Source organism: Kogia breviceps, chromosome 1, assembly GCF_026419965.1.
Source record: "Kogia breviceps isolate mKogBre1 chromosome 1, mKogBre1 haplotype 1, whole genome shotgun sequence".
Classification (NCBI taxonomy): domain Eukaryota; kingdom Metazoa; phylum Chordata; class Mammalia; order Artiodactyla; family Physeteridae; genus Kogia; species Kogia breviceps.
Window position 1 is genome coordinate 116,207,685 of NC_081310.1, and position 20,886 is coordinate 116,228,570.

The 20,886-nt window shown below is 42.5% G+C and overlaps 1 protein-coding gene across 1 annotated transcript; it reads left to right on the forward strand.

Annotated features, from left to right (window-relative positions):
• Positions 1-6,997: 6,997 nt before the first annotated feature.
• On the forward strand, positions 6,998-17,154 carry DDX20 (DEAD-box helicase 20). The gene is made up of 11 exons (XM_059081746.2): positions 6,998-7,539; positions 8,278-8,372; positions 9,149-9,317; positions 9,892-10,006; positions 10,131-10,273; positions 10,405-10,543; positions 10,694-10,752; positions 12,013-12,095; positions 12,444-12,549; positions 12,682-12,783; positions 15,624-17,154. Exons 1-11 carry the CDS (start codon positions 7,239-7,241, stop codon positions 16,784-16,786), a joined length of 2,475 nt encoding a protein of 824 aa, XP_058937729.1. The 5' UTR covers positions 6,998-7,238; the 3' UTR covers positions 16,787-17,154.
• Positions 17,155-20,886: the final 3,732 nt, after the last annotated feature.

Sequence of the window (20,886 nt, forward strand, 5' to 3'; positions counted from 1 at the left end):
GCCTCTGTTCTGCAGATGAGGAAGGGATGAGGAGCCAGAACTCCCCTCGGTTCACACAGAGGCTCTGGCTTCAGAACCCATGCCTTCTGTCACTCCAAGGCCTCACCATGTGGACTTGAACAAGTAATTTAACCTTGTTGTGTCTCAGTTTTCTCCTCTGTGATCTCTAAGTCTGGCAGTCTGCATTTCACACCCAAGCATATGACCTTACAAGTTAGGAGAGTGCAGCCCAGAAATATTAAGTGATTTGCCCTAAGCCACCCAGGTTGCTAATGGCAGAATCAGCAAGGGAACTCAGATCCAGTGATCTTCCCTCCCCTGTCCCTCCCACCCTCCCCCTCCTCCCCGCCAAGACCTCTTTCCCTTTCATCACACTTTGGTCGGTGTTTCTAGAGGAATCCAACTCCTTGCCTTTGAGAGATCTCTTCTATGATTTCAGATCGATAGGTTGGACATGTTGGGTTTGGGTGCGGCCAGTCACAACACCAACGGTGAGTTCAGGAAGCTGGTGATATTTGTCCAGGTACCTTCGACCTATCTGCCTGCCTGCTCTTTGCTATCTTTTTCAGGTCAAGAGTGGTGATGAAAACCATGAGGGAAGAGCATGGCAATGCCATGTCTGGTGTGGCCCATACATACTCTCCCCCGGTGGGTGCTGTTTCCAGCTGTTTGTCCTCATCAAGCAAATGTTACCACCTTGTGCCGGCTCTCTCTCCCAGCTTCCTTCATGGTGGCAGTGGTTGAAAGTCTGCTCCTCTCTCCCCTTCCCTCTGTCCTTTGTTCTCCCTGTCCCAGGTTCTGATCATTAATTGGCGAGTCATGAGTGTGCCTTGGAGGAGGTGGGGGTCAACAGGGTCTCCAGTAATCACTATGCACCGTCTTTGCCAGCCTCCCCATCCCAGTGTCTTCCCTGCGGAAAACAGATTGGAAAAGGGTGGAGGTGTCAATAAAGAAATCATTGGAGTGCATGGAAAGTGAGAACAAGGGGATCCTGGGTGAGGCATTACTCTATTCACAATGGCACTGGGTACCCATGCATGTGTGTGTGTGTGTGTGTGTGTGTGTGGCTCACACACTCTGAAATGAACTCTCACCCACTGGTGAGTGGAAAATTAGCTTTGGCAGGTGAGGAACTGGGTGACAGGTGAGGAAGCCAGCAGGGTATCGGTGTTATCTGTCTCCTGTTGCTGTTTGCTGGTGTTGCTAACAATATCTCGCCCACCCCCTTCCCCTCCCCTAACTTGTAATTAGGTGGAGTGGAAATGACTCGGGAGGGCTTGGGCAGGTGGGAGAGTGATATGAGTACATCAGAATGGCCTCGTGGCCTTTGGAAGCCAGCCGTGTGCTTTGCAGGTGGGCTGCCCCAAGCCAGGTGGAAACTGGCATTTTCCTGATGGCCCACGAAGCAAGCTGTGTAGTTTACATTTCTCTGGTGGGTGGGAGAAAAGATGGCAGTCCAGGGACTAAGTCCTGGGAAGTTCCGCCAAATGGCATAAGCTGGAGGTGAAGTGAGCCAGGACGGGCAGGTGGGAGACCTGGGGGTCTTAGACTGGCTCTGCTGCCCATCTCTGCCTGCTAGTTGGCCCTGTAATTCCCCTGTGCCTCAGTTTCTCTGACGGTAAAGTGAGGAAAATAATCTCACTGCTACCTGCCTGTTGTGAAGGTAAGGTGTAAAGGCCCTTTGAAGCGTCAAGAACACTGTCATTGGACAGTGCCAAGGGAATCTGCAGAGCCTCCTGAGAGGCGGCAGCCTGCCTCTGCGTCACTTTCACAGCCTGTGTTCAGACAGGTACTTAGGCACCTCACATCCATAAATCTCATCTCCTATCTATAGTCAGCAAATAAGGGAAAGCGCAGGCCGCTGCTCTTCTGCCACCTGAATTTGCTCCCAGCCCCAGCTCCCGGCCTCCCCGACTCCAGCGCAGGTGATGATCCCTCTGTGCTCCCGGCCTGTCAGTTTAATTTAACAAGGTTGCGGGAGAGGTTTGATTTAATCAAACCAGTTGCTGTATCCATTCTGCTCAGAGGTCCCTCAGTGTCACCACTGAGGCTCAGATTAGACAGTGACAATTACTTCTTCTTCCCTGGCTTTGCCTCCCCCTCCCTTTCTCTTCCTGGAGGGAACACGGAAGCAGATCAGTCTCCTGGGACCTAAGAATAGATGCGGGGAGGATCATAGGAGGGAAACAGACTGGCCTCAGAAAGCCCCTCTCGTGCCTTACATGGCCTTGTTTAAGTCTGAGCACCTCCTGAGGGATGAGGGGAGCAGCAAATGTGAGCAGAGCTGCCTGGAAAGGCTCAGGGCTGCCTGAGGACAGAGCTGTGCCATCATCAGTGCCATCATGGATGGCCTCAGAGATAAAACCAAGCTCCCTTGCTGTCGGGAAACTGGGTGGAGGGCGGGCCAAGGAGGTGAGGTACGGTATGCTCTGCACGCTCCAGACCACAAGAATTTATTTCCAGTTTCTCAGCCTGGATTCTGGGGTCTCCAGAGCCTGGAGACAACAATAGAAAAAAGGTGAGGCTCCATCCATCTGAGTCTCTGTGGCTCTGTTCTCGGCATGAAAGCAGCAGTGACAGGAGGAGGCTGTGTGGATGTGGGTAACTAATGTGTTGGGGGGAGGCAGGTAACGGTGGTGTGTGTGGGGGTGTGAGGTGTATATGAGTGTCTGTGGCTGGGGAGCCAGGCAGGGGGGTCTCTGGTGCAGATAGGTCAGGTTTAAGGAGTTTAGAATTCCAGAACAAATCTCTCTTGCCAATTAACTCTTTCCTTTCCCTCCTTCTCCAGTAAGTGGGTGATTGGCACCTCTTGTTCTCTTGAGCAGCTCACAGGAGAGAAACAAAGTCCTCTTGAAGGGGAGCCCTCTCTTGGGGTGACGGAAATCTTTCCTTTTGCTCATTTGTGTCACATTCTTCCATCAGGCCGGGCAACTGACAGGTGCACCCTTCCCCGGGCCCCTTTCAGAGTCCCCTCCCTGCCATTTGTGTCTTACCCAAATAACCAGCAGACACCAGGATCCGCAGGAGCTGCGTGTGATTAGCAGAAACCCTTCCTGACAGCTCCAAAGAGAAGCCCTCAAATGCGTATTCTATTGAGTGCATCTCATTGCTGCTGACAGCCGCTTTATCAATTAAATTCCACATTCCCAGTCTTCGGAGACACCACAAACCTCCCTACCTAATAAATCACAGGCCCCCAGTTATTGTTAAATGTCCCATCAGTCTCTAATAAACTCCCTGCCAACAGGGGCAGGTTATTTATTATGCTGCCTGGACAAGAATGAATTGGGCCCCATTCTCAGAAGAAGAGCAAACGTGACGCCTTCCTCCCTAAAGACTGAGGCTGTGGTATTAAATGGGGCAATTAATCAACGTGGGCCTTGGGCAGAGGGGAGTCTGGTCTAGAGAGAGGGAGGATGGCCTGGGGTCCTTTACTGAAAGCCAGCTAAGCAAGTCCCCATGGTGGGAGGTGGCCACGCAGAGTATACGAACCTAGGCCTTTGCTGCTTCTTCCCCTCTCCTCATTCCTGTTTGAAAAGGTACTGAAGACATAGTCACCCCATAGGCCAAGGGGCACATATGAAAATAGTTATTCTCCACGTTGAAAGGTAGCTGCATAGGACAGAGCAGGGTCGTGAAAAATTGTCCAGAAGGCCAGATATTGTTACTTAATAAACTTGATATAACTGAAGTTTATTGATGGTGCTCATCCACTGAGCAGATGAACTGAAGAATACAGGAGGGAATGTTCCCCTTGCCTGGGAGACAGAACTAGGAAACATGTGCTCAGTCACTATTTGCTGGCTAAGCAGCACACAGGTTAAGCACTGACACTCAGAAGGCAGTGGACAACACCCAAAAGACCCAGGGGTTGTTAGGTGTGAAAAACAGCATATAAAGTGGGCCTTGCAATTACTACCTCATATTAGATCCCAAGCTGAGATGATGCTCGATGCTCTGCAAGTTACAATCCAAACTCCTCAGCTTTGTCATTGATCAAGCCCTAGTCTATATTTCCAGTTGTACTTGTCTCTATTGCTACATAACACTATCCTCCTTTGGGCGAGCATAACACATTAATTGTATATTCCTTATGGTGGCAGACAAGGTCCTCCATACTAAGGGACCAATACATCTCTGCAACCTTGTTTCCTGGTAAGTGCTGCCATACTTGCCTCCGTTCATGCTAAAGCTCATACCTTACCATAACTACTATGGTTTCTCATGCTTCTACGCCTTTGCACAAACTGTTCCTTTTGCCCAGAATATCTTTCTAACTTGTCTGCCTGGTGAGCTTTCCTTCCACCCCCGCTGCCTGATGAACTCCACATCTATCCTTCAGGATCAGCTCAGAAAATCACCCCCCAGTGCTTCAAGGGACTTGAGCTTTGTCTCCTGGTGCAGCTATCTTGGCAGAAGTGCTAGACTCCAGGGATTGGGAAAAGAGTGACCTGGGCATGGAGGTTTTCTTATAGTTCCATGCATGCTTTAAACCACTTTGATTTGGGATGGGGAGAGAAGAGCATAGAGAAGAAAGCTATTGGTCTCTGAATACCAAAAGCTGTTTTTCTCATATTTTCAGATGTTCTCACGCTCTCCCACATGACAGCCACACTTTGAGCAGCTAAGGCCCTGAAAAATGTCAGTACTGCATGTAATTTTACACCACCTTGTGCTACTTGCATATTTCCTCCTTGGTCAGAGCTCTGTTTGCATGTATCTTTCTTCTTGAGGGCAAGTGCTCTGCTTATTTTGTCCCAGTTTTGTATCTCCAGCATCTGGCTGATTCGTATTAGGCGTTTAGAAGATTTCTGTTGAAAGAATGAATAAAGAGATGTCTGCAGATTGAATGCAAATAATAAGGTTGCCTACCCTTTGTTGCTTTGAGGATCAAATGAGAAAAAGTGGCTATAAAAATCTTAGTGCCTTCCCTTCTTTCCACATATACCCACGGATCCTTGCATTTGGGGGGGGGGAACCTTATGTCTATGTTTTTGTTTACATTATTTTCCTTTCCTCTGGGTGCAGAAACTTCCATTGTGAAATCACTGCCTGGGTCCATTTGAACCTGAAAATCCATTATGAGTCTACCTTTTACTCCTACTTCTTCAGTTCACAGGAATCCTTCCCCCCTCTAGCTTCCAGGTACATAAGGTGAGGAAAGATTTTCCAAGTAGACAGAACAGCATACAAAGAGGCTGGGGTCCCATTGTGATTTTATCCTGAAGGAGGCCAGCAGGCAGACAACAGTCCAACTGGTTTCTGTGTGTTATTCTCATACCTTACCTGGTTATTAAATGGTCTCTTACCTTTATGTTTTATTTTTATGGCACTAAAAATTACGATCAACAGCATTATTACAGTTTTTAACTACTGAGGAAAAAAACTGTATTGATTTGTTTTTAGCTATAGCAATATAATTTATGCCTAGTAACATAACTGCAATATTTGGGCAGGGGAACCATTCAGGAGGTTGTTGTGATAGTTAGGACCTAAAAGGTCCTAAAATAGGACCCTTAAAAGGGACCTAAAATAGGACAGATGCTATGGAGACTGGAGAAGAAATATGGATATTTGGAAGCAAAATTACTTGCCCTCAAGTAATTGTTAGAAAGGGGAGGGACTTCCCTGGCGGTGCAGTGGTTAGGACTCAGTGCTTTCACTGTCTGCCATGGCCCCGCGTTCAATCCCTGGTCAACCCAAATCCACCCCCCCAAAAAAAAGAAAGTGGAGAGGGATAATGGAAGGTGGAGTCAAGAATAATTAATTCCCAGGTTTGGGATTTAGGGATTAAGTGGATGAAAGAGGTGGGGTACTAAGAGGAAGTCTGGAACCTTTACTGCCCACTCCCAACAGGCTCCCTTCTTTCATATGAACAGTTGACATTTTCTCAGTGTTTTGTAAATTTCTAAGAAAAATGCATCTGAGAATACCTTACCAGTGGGATTACCTTGCCAAAGTCCTCCTACCTCCTTTGGAATCTGAATCATCACTGTGTGTGTGTGTGTGTGTGTGTGTGTGTGTGTGTGTGTGTGTAGGGAAGTGTGAGGCTGGTGAGAGATAACGACCAGAATTATGATATAATCTTTAGATTTTTAATTGTGAATATTAGGTTCCAAAAATACTTACATTTGGAATTATGACTCAGACTTTGTTATAGGAGCTCAATTATTCAATAAATATTGAGCACTTCCTCTGTCAGATTGTTTTTTCCGATTAGGGATACTGCAGAGAACAAAAGAGAATAGGTCCCTGTCCTCATAGAGTGGAGGAGACAGACAATAAACATATGATTTCACCTAGTAATAAGTACCATGAAGAGAAATAAAGCAGAACAAGGGAACAGAGAGTGATGGGAAAGGCCGGGGAGCTGCCAGGATGGGGGAGCTATCTCAGATAGAGTGTTCAGGAAAGTCCTCTTTGAAAAGGTGGTATATGAGCAGAGACCTAAAATAAAGTGGTAAAGACTGTTGTCATCCATGAGATGGTGGTGGGGAGGGATAGGAGCAACACATAGAAAACGTTAAATTTGAGCTATTAGACATAAAGTGGAGGTGTCGAGAAGGGAGATGGATGTACAAGTCTGGAGTTCAGAGGAAGGTTGGAGGTGTAGATACTAATGTGGGAGTTGTCAGTCCAGTTGCTGGTTCCAATTCGATTTGCTTTTATCAGAGCTCAGCGTGTGCTGCCAGGTACTGTGCTAGAGGCTGGGAACGCAAAGATGAAAGCACACAGATATATACCTGGCAACGTGGTCAATCCTAAATCTCGCTGTACTTCGGGCGCTCTCTGCGAGCACAGGAGGACGCAGCGAGTTGGGGCGGGACACGGTGGGGAGCCGGAGGAGTTGACCGCCGAGCCGAAGCCCGGAGGCTAGGAGCGTGACGCACTGGGCTCTTCACAAAGGCAGCATTGTGAGGTCGGCAACGCGGGCGCAAGGCGGGGCAGCGCTCCCATCGTGAGCGCGCGGCGCCCTCTGCAGGCCTCAGGCGGCGACACACCGGTAGCCTCAGCTTTCCTCCCCTCCCTTTTCCCGCCTTCCTCAGGCCACGTTATTTTTGTTGTTATAGCTGTTTCCGAGTCTCTCTAAGCCTCCGACTTCCCTCCCGTACCCCTCCTCTTCGAGGCCGGGAGTGTCAGTGTCTTCGCAGGAACACTGCCAATAAAGTTTTTCCTCTTCTCGTTCTCAGGCTCCCCGCCTCGCCCCAAGTAGCGCGAGATCCGGCGGCGCGGCTAGCATGGCGGCGGCGTTTGAAGCCGCGGCGGCCTTAAAGACCGTGGAAACCACTATGCCGGCGGAGCGCGTGGCCGCGCAACTCGCGGACCCGGAGCCAGCCACCCGGCCAGTGCGGAGTCTGCGGACGGCTCACGACATCAACGGCCCGCGGACCCGCACCGGGGACGTGCTGCTGGCGGAGCCGGGGGACTTCGAGTCGCTGCTGCTGTCGCGGCCGGTGTTGGAGGGGCTGCGGGCGGTTGGCTTCGAGCGGCCGTCGCCTGTGCAGCTCAAGGCCATACCGCTGGGGCGGTGCGGACTCGGTGAGGGCTGGGGCCCTGGAGGGGCCAGAAGGGCCGGAGGAGGGGATGGCGGCGGCCAAGCCCGTGGCGAGGGCCGGGTAGGGCCCAGAGCGGCCGTCTTGCAGGGTTCGGCCCGGGGCAAGACGCCGCACGCACGCGAGCCTCAGTTTCCTCCTCTGTCAAACGGAGGCTCAATATTGAATTTGGACATAGTTGAGGTCCATTCCACCCTGTCAAGTGGTTCTACGTTTGGGAATATATACGGCAGGAAAGGTCTCAGATGAGATCAGCCTGGATTAGGGTAGGCCCTAAATCCAGTGACAAGAGTCCTTATAAGAGAAGGGAGAAAGGCAGAGTAGAAAGCCATGTGAAAATGGAGGCAGAGATTGGAGTTACACAGCTCCAAGCCAAGAAATGTCTCAGCCGTCAGAAGCTGGAGGAAAGGAAGGATTGTACCATAGAGCCTTAGGAGGGAATGTGGCCTGGCTGATACCTGGATTTCATATTTCTGTCCTCCAGAACTTTAAGAAAATAAATTTCTGCTTTCTAAGCCAAAAAAAGAATAGAGACGGTGGAGGTTCAGGGAGGAGGCCTGTTTCTGGATATGGCCACATGCTTGTTTTAGAGTTAACTTAAAAACAAAGGTGGTTAAGGATGTGATCTCTGGAGACCTGTCTAGTTCTGGGATTTCATGTTGGTACCTAAGCTTCTTCAGTCAGTCCTGGCTAATGATAATTTTTTTTTTTTTTTCCTTCTCAGATTTAATTGTTCAAGCTAAGTCTGGCACTGGGAAAACGTGTGTATTCTCCACCATTGCTCTGGACTCTCTTGTTCTTGAAAACCTAAGTACCCAGGTGAGTTCAGCTCAGAGGACCCAAAGGAGGGTATGTTATGTGGATTTACTACAGGTCAGATGAAATACCAGTAGCTCCTCAGAGGTAGAAGTGAATGATTGTGTTAAGACATGAAAAGTATACAAGTAAAGTAGACATTAAGGCTGTTGAGTGGTGTTGGTGACCAAATACACATTATTAGTGTTAGAAATTTAGAGATTTCTATTATTACTGCGTGTTAAATAAAATAAGTCTGCCAAGTGTGTCAATTTTGTCATTACTTGAGAATACAGGTAGGGTTTCTTTATTCTTTTATTTGCTCACTGGATTGTGGTGAGGTTGAGCATTTGACCTGATTCACAGTAATGAGGTGTTTGGCTATTGTAGGTAACTGCATGTGGTTCTTGCAGTGAATGTATTATACTGATGTCCCATCTTCTGGCTTCTCTTAGAGTAGGTCTAAGAGGGCCTTACCCAAATTCACAGGAGATTTGGGTTTGGAGATCATTTCTTCAGCAAAGATTTGTTGAGCCCATGTTATGTTTAAACAGTGTGCCAGGCATTGGGGATATAAAGATGAATCAGGTATGATCCTAGTAGTCTTACTTTGTGGTTTAGTAGTTACAGCAGGCTATATTTCAAGTTCTCAGTCATGTATATCTGATGATGACTCTTCAACAGTGTTTTTTAACCCAGATATGAGTATCTGGGTTAAGAAACACTGTAAAGCTTTTTGTGTCTTGCCTTATGTATTTATTCTACCGACTTGTTAAAGGTATATTTTATGTTTTTTTTAGATTTTGATCTTGGCTCCTACAAGAGAAATTGCTGTACAGATACATTCTGTTATCACAGCCATTGGAATAAAAATGGAAGGCTTAGAGTGTCATGTGTTTATTGGAGGGACTCCATTATCACACGACAAAACCAGACTGAAAAAGTGTCATATTGCTGTTGGTTCTCCTGGTAAGATATCAATGCCTGTTAATAAGTGGGGCTTTTAAGTAACTGAACACTTCTATTTAACAATAAGAATATGGCAATCTTTGATAATTATGATAATTATTTTGAGGATTAAAAATGAAGAGCATTAGATTAGTGAGATATAAACACATGACTGGATTACCAACAGAATTTATGAAATTTCTGTTTCTAAGGATGTTTAAGAACAAGTATGGGATAGGCTTCTGCGAAGAAGAGGAATGAGATGATTTCAGAACGCCCTTCTAAGCCATGGATTGGGATTATTCTTTGCTTCCGTATTAGTCCTTCAGTCATGAATCACTCAGAATCATAATTTAGCATTCAGTGCCTTACAAGTCTTTTGACAGGAAGTGTTTATTTGAAATGTGAGGGAAAAAATATGGATTTAGGGAAGATCAGAACTCAAGATTTTTAATTTGTGGTTTAATGTGTAAAGAATAATGAGGGTTGGGTCAGGAAAGTCAGCAATTCAACCTGTAAGAATAACAACATTGGCTGAAATTTGCACAGATTTGGTGCATGTGAATATTTGAATATGTTTTTTTCTGGACTTTAGGCAGAATTAAACAACTGATAGAACTTGACTACTTGAATCCAGGCAGTATACGTCTCTTTATTCTTGATGAAGCAGATAAGCTTTTAGAAGAAGGCAGCTTCCAGGAGCAAATAAAGTAAGAAAAATAACTAACTTGACTATTAAAATGGTGCCCCAAAGTATCTATCTTTTGCTTTTCTAGGCGGTGATTATCATCTGAATAGTTTCCATGGTGTGTGTGTTTTTCTTCTATTTTGCAGTTGGATTTATTCTTCCTTGCCTGCCAGTAAACAGATGTTGGCAGTGTCAGCTACTTACCCTGAATTTTTGGCTAATGCTTTGACAAAGTACATGAGAGAGCCCACTTTTGTAAGACTAAATTCCAGTGATCCGAGTCTCATAGGTGTGTACAGATATTGGATATTTAGTGGGTTTGTTTGTGCTATTCTGGAGCTTTCCTTTGCTCAGTTGGCTTTTGCTTTCATATTTGCTATAGAAAATATGTTCATTTAAACAGAAGACTCTTCTTTGTAGGTTTGAAGCAGTACTACAAAGTTGTCAGTTCATACCCTTTGGCCCATAAGATTTTTGAGGAAAAGACTCAGCATTTACAAGAATTGTTCAGCAAAATTCCATTTAATCAAGCCTTAGTCTTTTCTAATTTACACAGCAGGTAATGTACCTTAAAAAGTCATTTGGGGGACTTGTGAATTTACACAGCAGGTAATGTACCTTAAAAAGTCATCTGGGGAACTTGTGAAATAAAAGGATAGGTGTGGGGCAGTATTTGTAAAGTTATAACCCTCTGTGTTATTTTTCATAGAGCACAACACTTGGCTGATATCCTTTCTTCTAAAGGCTTTCCTGCAGAGTGCATTTCAGGTAAGTTCATCTCTTAACTTTAATCTTTGTTTAGTATCCTGACTTGAAGCTTCTCCAAAGTCAGGAGGAAGAGATACCACTTCCTGAGTTGTCTTGTGAGTGTGAGGTTACACTGAGTCCTCAGAGTAAAAGGAATTTTAGGTTTATTTTTCACTGGGGTTTGTCTTTTTAAGAAGTAACATGGTATATACTAAAAAACTAGGAAACTGGAGTTATATCCACAAAGAACTTAATAACTTTACAAAATAGAGTCTGTCTTTGTTATCTTAAGATAATCATTGTAAAAAATGCAAAGAATTGCTAACTAAATTGACTTTTACAGTCTCGTGGAAGGCAAAACTGATTCATTTTTGACACAAAGCTAAATTATTACTGTTGACCTAGGAATGAAAAATTTAAAGGGAATTTTTGATAAGTGAGATCCTTTTTAGAGTTTTGATTGCTATCTCAGCTTAGTTTTTAACCTGTTAGCATAAGCTCATTTAGTCATGGTATATCATGAGATACTGGGGAGACTTCTCATGGACCAGTATTTGGATGATAGATCACACTTCAACACCAAATTGGTAAACAGCTGGTTAAAGCAATTTTATTTTCCTAAGAAATGTTAAACCTCATATGGCACTTTGTAGATATAATGTTATATCTGCAGGCATAGCCTAGTCACCATTTAAAATTGAATTTCGAGTTGATTGCCTAACCATATTTTAGAAGATTCTGACTTTAGGGGTTTTTTTTTTTTTTTTTTCCTGACTTTAGTTCTTAACCTAGATTTGCATATAAGGACAGAATTAACTTTGGTTGTTAAAAGTGTTAAGACTGGGGGCTTCCCACGTGGCGTAGTGGTTAAGAATCCGCCTGCCAATGCAGGGGACATGGGTTCGAGCCCTGGTCCGGGAAGATCCCACATGCCACGGAGCAATTAAGCCCGTGCACCACAACTATTGAACCTGCGCTCTAGAGCCCGCGAGCCACAACTATCGAGCCTGTGTGCCACAACTACTGAAGCCCGTGTGCCTAAAGCCCGTGCTCAGCAACAAGAGAAGCCCACAGACCGCAGTGAAGAGTAGCCCCCGCTCGCCGCAACTAGAGAAAGCCCGCGCACAGCAGCAAAGACCCAATGCAGCCAAAGATAAATAAATAAATAAATATTTTTTTTAAAAAAGTGTTAAGACTGGCAATTATGATTTCTGATTTTTGTGGATTTGATAAATGTATGTTCACTTGTTTTTGTATGACTTTCTTTCTGGGTCTTTTTAGGCAACATGAATCAGAATCAGCGTCTTGACGCTATGGCTAAATTGAAGCAGTTTCATTGCAGAGTCCTCGTTTCCACAGATTTGGTAAATTTCCTGTTCAGTTTGGGTGACTAATCCATCTGGACATATGTTCTGTTATCAAATGTACAGATTTCATCTATTATTTTAGGTGGGGTGTATCTGACAAGAATACCAGAAGATAATTGTCTTTCCAGTGCTGGGGAATATGCTTTCTTCTAAAAATGTCTTTTATATTTTTATCTTTATTGTTGAAATTAGTCATTAGAAATGAATTTTCTTTTCCTTTGCTCCTAAATATCCCCCTTGCTCTTAAATATTCTCCTATTCTTAATTTGGTTCTTGGTTATACTGAATAATAGTGTGTGCCATGCAATGGCTAATGCACACAATTGTTCTCCTCTTCAATTCAAGACTTCCCGTGGAATTGATGCTGAGAATGTGAATCTGGTTGTAAACCTGGATGTACCATTGGATTGGGAGACATATATGCATCGGATTGGCAGAGCTGGCCGTTTTGGTAAAAAAAAAAAAGGAAAGAAAAAAGTTTGGGTACTTTCTTTAAGGGGAGGAAGCTATAATGTGACAGGTGGACTTGAAGTGTCATTTATGTGAAAATGATTTACTACTTAACATTCCTTCTGTGCTTTAGGTACTTTGGGATTGACAGTGACCTACTGCTGTAGGGGAGAAGAAGAAAATATGGTGATGAAAATTGCCCAGAAATGTAAGATCAATCTTCTGCCTTTACCAGGTATATTTTGTCTGTTTCATTTTGTTGTCAAAATAATGATGATAGGCCTAATAAAAATAATAGCTAACATAGAGTACTTATGATGTGTTGGATACTGTTCTAAGTATATATGTTAACTCATTTAATTCTCACCACAATTACGTGACGTATGTGCTATTATTATCTACCTTTTTTAGATGAGGATATTGAGGCATAGAGAGGTTAAATATTTGCCTAAGGTCTTACAGCTAATAAGTAGCAGGGAGAAGATTGCAAGGTAACTAATGACACATGAAAAATGAAAAATATTTTCCTACTGTATTAACTCCATATTTTACTTTGTAGCCCTGCAATTTGATTATATTCTTTTATATCAAGGGATGTATTTTACCTCTTATGTTGCTATGAAGGTAATTCTTGCCATATTCTCCTTTGTCACCAGGGGGAAGGAATAGTATCTTTAATTTGAACACTATTTATTTATTTTTGGCTGTGTTGGGTCTTCGTTGCTGCACGTGGGCTTTCTCTTGTTGCGGCAAGCAGGGGCTACTCTTCGTTGTGGTGCGTGGGCCTCTTATTGCAGTGACTTCTTTTGTGATGGAACACTGGCTCTAGGCACACGGGCTTTAGTAGTTGTGACACGTGGGCTCAGTAATTGTGGCTCCTGGAAGTCCCCACCCAGTTTTTTAGGGTTTCTAAAAAAGTTTTCAAGAGATCATTTATAGTTTCAAATATGCATTGTTTCCAAGACAGCAGTTTTAAAAAGCAGCTTGGGGCTTCCCTGGTGGTGCAATGGTTAGGAATCCACCTGCCAGTGCAGGGGACATGGGTTCGATCCCTGTTTCGGGAAGATCCCGCATGCCGCAGAGCAGCTAGCCCATGTGCCACAACTAATGAGCCTGCACTCTAGAGCCCACGAGCCACAACTACTGAAGCCCACGAGCCTAGAGCCCATGCTCCACAATAAGAAGCCACTGCAGTGAGAAGCCCGTGTGCCACAACGAAGAGTAGCCCCCGCTCACCGCAACTAGAGAAAGCCCGTGCGCAGCAATGAAGACCCAATACAGCCAATCAATCAATCAGTCAATCAATAAACAAACTTATTTTTTAAAAAAAGCAACTCCTGGGTGGAAATATGGTTTATATGCTATACAACTGACCCTTGAACAACAATGGGGGGGTTAGAGGCGCCAAGCCTCCACGCAGCATAAATCCCTGTATAGCTTATAGTCAGCCCTCCATATCTGCCTTTCCGCATCCTCTGATTCAGCCAACAGCAGATTGTGTAGTACTGTTGTACGTATTGGAAAAAATCTGCGTATAACTGGACCTGCACAGTTCATACCCGCAGTTCAAATCTGTGTTATTCAAAGGTCAACTGTATATGTATGCATGTTAGTGTGTGTATATATACGTTGTATAGATACACAAATGTATACTTATATAGTGTATACATGACCTTCTAGAAGATGGAATATGTAGTTATTGAATAAGTATAACTGAATATTTTACCAACTTTAACTCCTTTAGTGATTTTTACAAAGCTAGATGAAGCACAGGTGCACAGGTTTGGGAGTACTGTGGATTTTAGTAGTTTTGGCTTTGTAACTCATTTTCACAGATTTTTAAAATTGCTCTAAGCTTATGTCCTGATTTACAAAATATTTGTTTTTAGAGTAGATGGTCTTTAGGTCTCTATCAGTTCTAAGACTATATTTTGTTAATTCTCTCTATGTATAAGTCTATTGGTGATCTTTATAGTTATAAATAATGGAAAAAATAAATTGAAAATTGGTACAAGAGAGTTAGGACTCAGTATCATAACATCTAGTGATAAAAATAAGATTTGCCTTTGGTTACTGGAAAATGACATATTTGGATCTTTATGAAAAGTTAACAGAGCCCCAAAATGATGAGAAAATGATATTTATAGTGTTAGAGCTATACTGGACTAGGCACTTGTGTGACAACAGACTGTTTAGGTGAGTTGTCTGGAGCAGGATTAGGAGGGAAATTGGCCTGAATGATAGGTCTCTGCAAGCAAGGGATGTCACCTTAGTAGGAATCCAAGTTTAGTTAGAGGGTCTCTTCAGTGAAGGATCAAGAGCCCCAGCTGAAGAATCCAGATCTGAGGAAATGAGTAGTGGGTACACATACATGGAACACCACTAGCAGCAACAGACAGGTGAGGTCTTTGTAAAGCAGGGCCTCTGTGTACTTAGTCTGCCTAAGATGAAAATTGGTCACACTTTGGAAAGAGATCTGAGTGCAGGTGGAAGCAAATTGTCATGCCTGGATGGGATAGCAAATTTTTTTAAACTTACAAGTGCCATTGGTACCACAGATCTTTTCACAGTCATCTGGCTTTTTTCCCTGTGGAGGTTTTTTTCCTCCACCTTTGAGGGCAGTGATTTCTCCCCGGTAGAATATAGGGTGGCAGATTTACTTGGGTACAGAGTTGCAGTTGTAATATTTCCAAGTTGGTAAGCTTTGGGGAGCACAATCCATTTTCTAATATCTTGTTTTGCTGTTATCAGTAGTGAGATAATGGGGAGGAGTTGGGGAGAGGGAGACGAGGAAAGATGGGAGAATTGCTGTAGAGACATAACCTCTCTCCTAGAATAAGCTCTTTTCGAGTGAGCCGGGTATGGGATGGGTCTTTTATATTTTGGGGCAAATTTCTTTACTGCAAGTTTTACTTAGGTCTTTTAAAATAGTAATGTATTAAGCTTCTTAGTATAGTGTTAGTATATTTTGTTTCTTAATCTTATTTGACCGTGGAAAGCTTTATTAATCCATTCAGAAAATGCTGGTCTAGAACAGCTTAAGAATTTAATACTTTTTAAATTCCTTTTATGTAGATCCTATTCCTCCTGGTCTGATGGAAGAATGTTTGGATTGGGATGTGGAGGTTGAAGCTTCCATGCATACATATGGCTTAGCAAGTATACCTACACAGACACTAAAACAAATTCAAAAAATAGAGAACACCTTTCAAACTCAGAAAGCTCATGGTAACCACATGGCTTCATCTAGAAATACTTCTGTATCTGCACTATCAGTCAAATCAAAAAATAATACCAAACAAAAGCTTCCTGTGAAAAGCCACTCAGAGTGTGGAATTGTAGAAAAAGGCATGTCACCAAAAGAACTGGGCTGTGCCGTACAATTGGAAGAGCAAATGAAGAATTCTATTCAGACCTCTGTTGAAAACTCTACTAACAGTCAGCACCAAGTCAAAGAAGCTTCTGTGTCACTCCCCAAAATTCCTTGTCTGTCTTCCTTTAAAACCCATCTGCCATGTACTTTGACTTTTGCAGAATTGATGGAGGATTATGAACACTATATTAAAGAGGGGTTAGAGAAACCTGTGGAAGTCATCAGACACTACACAGGTCCTGGGGATCAGACTGTAAATCCTCAAAATGGTTTCGTGAGAAATAGAATTACTGAAGAGTGCGTGCAGATATTGGCAAGTAGTAGCCGATCTGGAGACTCTGAGAGTGACAGTGATTCTTACAGTTCAAGGACTTCTTCCCAGAGCAAAGGAAGTCAGTCATACTTGGAAGGTTCTTCTGATACTCAGCTGGAAGACTTGGAATCTATTCCTGTGGGTGGCCATATCTCTTTGGAACAACCTCTGAATGGAAATGACACCCCTCATCTAGTAGAGTATCAAGAATCACCTGAAATCCAAATAAAGGCAAGGCATAAAGAGGGAGCTAACCATAAACAGAGAGCTAAGCAGAGCCGGAGAAACCTTTCCAGGCGGTCTTCCTATCAATTGCATACAGAACCCCAGGAAGATGGTTGGTATGACCGCCATAGGGAAACACATGTGAGTTTTTTTAATACCTATGAGGACTATGAGGAGTACTGGAGAGCTTACTACAGGGCGTGGCAGGAATACTATACTGCTGCTTCTCAGTCGTATTATTGGAATGCTCAAAGGCATCCAAGTTGGATGGCAGCCTATCACATGAATACCATTTATCTACAAGAAATGATGCGTGGCAACCAGTGATTATAGGCTGTATACCACGCCATCTGGGAATGTCAACAAGTGATACCTTTGGATTGCCATCCTCCTTGACCTGTAGTAACGTGGCATATAGTGGCATTTTTGAGGAACTGGAGAAGTTTTGAGGCTTTCCACTGGGACACATCTAGTTTTCAGATTGTTTTGACCTAAATCAACCTGATTCAGGTCAGATGAATTATCTTCTTTAAAGAAACTTCCTGGATGAGATTCTTGAAAGAAAATTTGGGGGACATAGAGCTAAAGGTCCCAGGGTGCCATTTCCTATAAGCCATTCCAAATAGAAACACTTAAAAAGACTTATACCACTGCTTACTTAAAAGAAATAAAAACAGTTGAGATTTGAAAAATAATGCTAGTTTATGCTGTGGAGTTCTTTCCAAAAGTCTTGGGCTACATTTCCATAGAGGTGTGTTCTTGTAGAAATTTGTAGTATGGTAGATCAGAAAGCCCCCTTTCCTTTTAGGTTTAGGCAGGAAGGAATAAACGTTGCTTCAGACTTTGCCGAAGGTCCTTGACTTGATGCTGTTTGCTTCCAGTAAAAATATTTATTACCAGTAAAAATAGAAACTTAGCCAAGTGTGTTGACATGTTTATTGTTCATCTTTTGAATACCTTTTATCTTTAGAATTGTGGAAGCTGTCTGTTTTTGATGTGCATTAAATAGCTAAGGATCATCAGTGGCTGTGTTGTTTTTGTTTCTCAGGAAAAGGAGCAGCTCTTAATCCTTGTTGATTTTTGGATCCTTTTATGAATCTGATGAAAACTAATAGATTTGTCCCAGAAAATGTCTCATTTTATAAACAAGAATTGTATATGTAATTTCAAAGGGTTCATAGATCCTTTGAAGCCCATCTGTGGAACCCAGGTTAAGAACTGCCCTATTCTGCTGGTAGGCTAAGGGAAGTTTCTAGCATTTTTCTGAGATGCTGTATCTGTAAATTATGATTTAGATAAATGTAATTGGAAGTTACATATTCTTTAATTTCTTCTCGGTAGCAGTTCTTTTATGAATATACGATTGGTTCCCAAACTTCTCTGTGAACGGATTTGTGGTGAGAGAACCGAGTATGAATAGAGATGTGTATTTACTTTTTAAAAGGGAAGGGAAGCTCTCCTTTCCTGTGTGCATACTTGTCTAGGCAATAAAAACACTTTCTCCCACGGCCGTCAGCAAACATCCACAGCCATTGTCATTTACTGTCTTGACACTCACATAACACAGCCCTAAATTGTTTAACTTAGGTTCCTGTCATTTGGGTTGGGCAATGATATGCTTTATTTATATGTATCAGTACTGTACATGTATTGCCAAGTTAGAGTGAATTAATTAACACTGTAAATAGCAAATCCATAATTAGGTCCAGAATGTCATTAAAAAGACTAATTACATGTTTAAATAACATCTTGTCACTGCTATATAATTGAACTTTCCTCTTTTTTTTTTTTCCTACCCTTTCCCCCACAATACAGCCAAGTTCAGAGTTTGTCATTGCTAGGGGATTTTAATCAGGATACTCCTGCATCTTAATTAGAGATGAGGGTACCCACTAGTCTTGAAATTAATTGGATTCTCTTTTAGGATTGTCTTGTGATCGCTTTTTTTTTTTTTTAAATAGAAGAATAAGCTGGAGGTAAGCATATACATAACATGAAAATACTGCTTCATTTTTCATAAGCATTTGCTAGGAAAATTTCAGCAGTTACCTTCCCAAATAAGGGATGTAGTTATTGTGGCTGTGGAAGGAATCTGCTGGCATTTGTGTGTTACTGTGTTTGTGTGGAATTTTAATTTGGAATTGTCATTCTAGGTACATATCCCCTTAATCTGTTGGGGACTATAGATAGGTTTTAGGCAGATTCACTTGAGAGTGTTTTGTTGTGTAGTAGAAGGAGCAGTTGTCTTGGTTGACTCTGTTACTACCTATTTTTTACTTTGTACTAGTCATTTAACCTCTCGGGGTCCAATTTTCTCATCAATAAAAGGAGGCAGTTGGACTAGATTTTTAGGGTCCCTTCTAGTTCTAAGATTTAACTAATACATGACTAGTAAGAGAAGATAATTTCTAGTTAGAGAAAATAATCTTTTTATGAGTATAGAGAGCCTTTATACATTCACTTAATTTGGATGAGGGCTAGTGTGAATTGGTTTAATGTCTGAATTCTAGAATACTAAATCAATACACTTATTACAGCTGTTCAAGTTATGCTTTAAATTAGGCTAGCAGTATTAACATGTAGAGAAATGTTTGGGAAACCTGTTGCTTTGGATAATTCTGACTTAGAGGATGTAAGTTATTTGGGGTAATTAAAAGTAATATTTTCTAAAGTAGCTTAAGTATTGCAATAATAATTGCTAACCTTTTAAACATAACCTAACCTTAAAAAAAAAAAGGTTTAAAGGTAAACTTCAGCCCCTGAATACTAAAAATAATTGAACAGAAATTATAGTAGTTACAGATCAACTCATGAGACAAGGGAGTAAGTAGTTTGAAGTTTTAGGGGTTTTTTTCTCCCCCAAATATGAATAAACCTATGTTAATCTTAAAAGATAAAATTATATTTTTGATAGTCATAGCTGACATTGGAACTCTATGACAAGGTTGTTCTCTTATTTTGGAAGAATATGTTTATTATTTTATGCCGCTGTGAACAAGCACATATATCCCAGTTAACATTTAGTGCTTTTTAATGAAAAAGCACGTATTGCTCACATCTGGTTTCCAGTTACTTTGCTCCAGATTATTTGAGCTGTGACTCTGTAGTGACACCTAGTGGGTGATAAGGATATGAACATTAGTGATTGAAATGAATTTCACAGCCAACTTCTAGGGCCTTCTGGCATCACGTATTGGCCTTAACCTTCCATTTCTATTTCAGTTTTCATCTATTGGGATGTGGTTGTTGTGGGGAAATCAAAAGAATCCCCGTTGTTCTTGCCGCATTATGGTGAAATGAAAATGCCTTTTGCTCTCAGTACCTAAACCAGAATTATTAAGATTAGAACAGATCTTCAGGATATCTAATCCAATCCCCTCATTTTTAAGAGGAGGAAACAAACTGAAGCCAAGAGAGAAGAGACTGATGTGAAGCCATATAAGTAAGTGATAGAACCTAAGGGCCTCTGTCATCCGATTTCCAAGCTTTCTGCTACACCCTGTATAGCATTTAATTTTGAGCTTTTAGTTTGAGACGGTTTAGATGAAGGAGTGGATTTTCAGTGTACTCTCAGCAGAACTAGTGCAGATTAAAAGCATATTTTCTTTCAGTAATACATGGCTGTGTCTCAAAATAGAGCTGTTGGCAAATGCAATCAAATGCTTTCCCTGTTAGTGAACATCCATGACTAAAGCATACAAGCAGGCAAGAACCATCTCAGATGTCATAGAGGAGTTTCTTGCATTGAGGGAGGGCGGGGAAGGGAAGATGAGACTAGACCTTAAGTACCCTTCTGAGATTCTGTGAGTCTTCTGGCGAGGAAGAAAGTCTCTGTTCAAATATATGGAATCTTAAAAAAGGTACTGATAAACCTAGTGGCAGGGCAGGAATAAAGACAGACATAGAGAATGGACTTGAGGACACCGGGAGGAGGAAGGGGAAGCTGGGACGAAGTGAGTGAGTGGCATGGACATATATACATTACCAATGTGAAATAGATAGCTAGTGGGAAGCAGCTGCATAGCACAGGGAGATCAGCTTGGTGCTTTGTGACCACCTAGAAGGGTGTGATAGGGAGGGTGGGAGGGAGACACAAGAGGGAGGAGATATGGGGATATATGTATATGTATAGCTAATTCACCTTGTTATACAGCAGAAACTAACACCTCGTAAAGCAATTATACTCCAATAAAGATGTTTTAAAAAACAAAACAATCCCAAAACAAAATTACCCTATTTTCTAATGTATAGCAGGAGAACTGGTATTAAAATAAACAATCGTAATCATGTTAGGGTTTGCGGCACATAGTTTGTTTAATCCAGATTGGATACATCAGGTACAGCAGTGGCACATGACTCAATACTGTAAATGATATACATTTTAACATATGCACTACAGTTTCAAAAGAAGACGACAGGAAACTCAA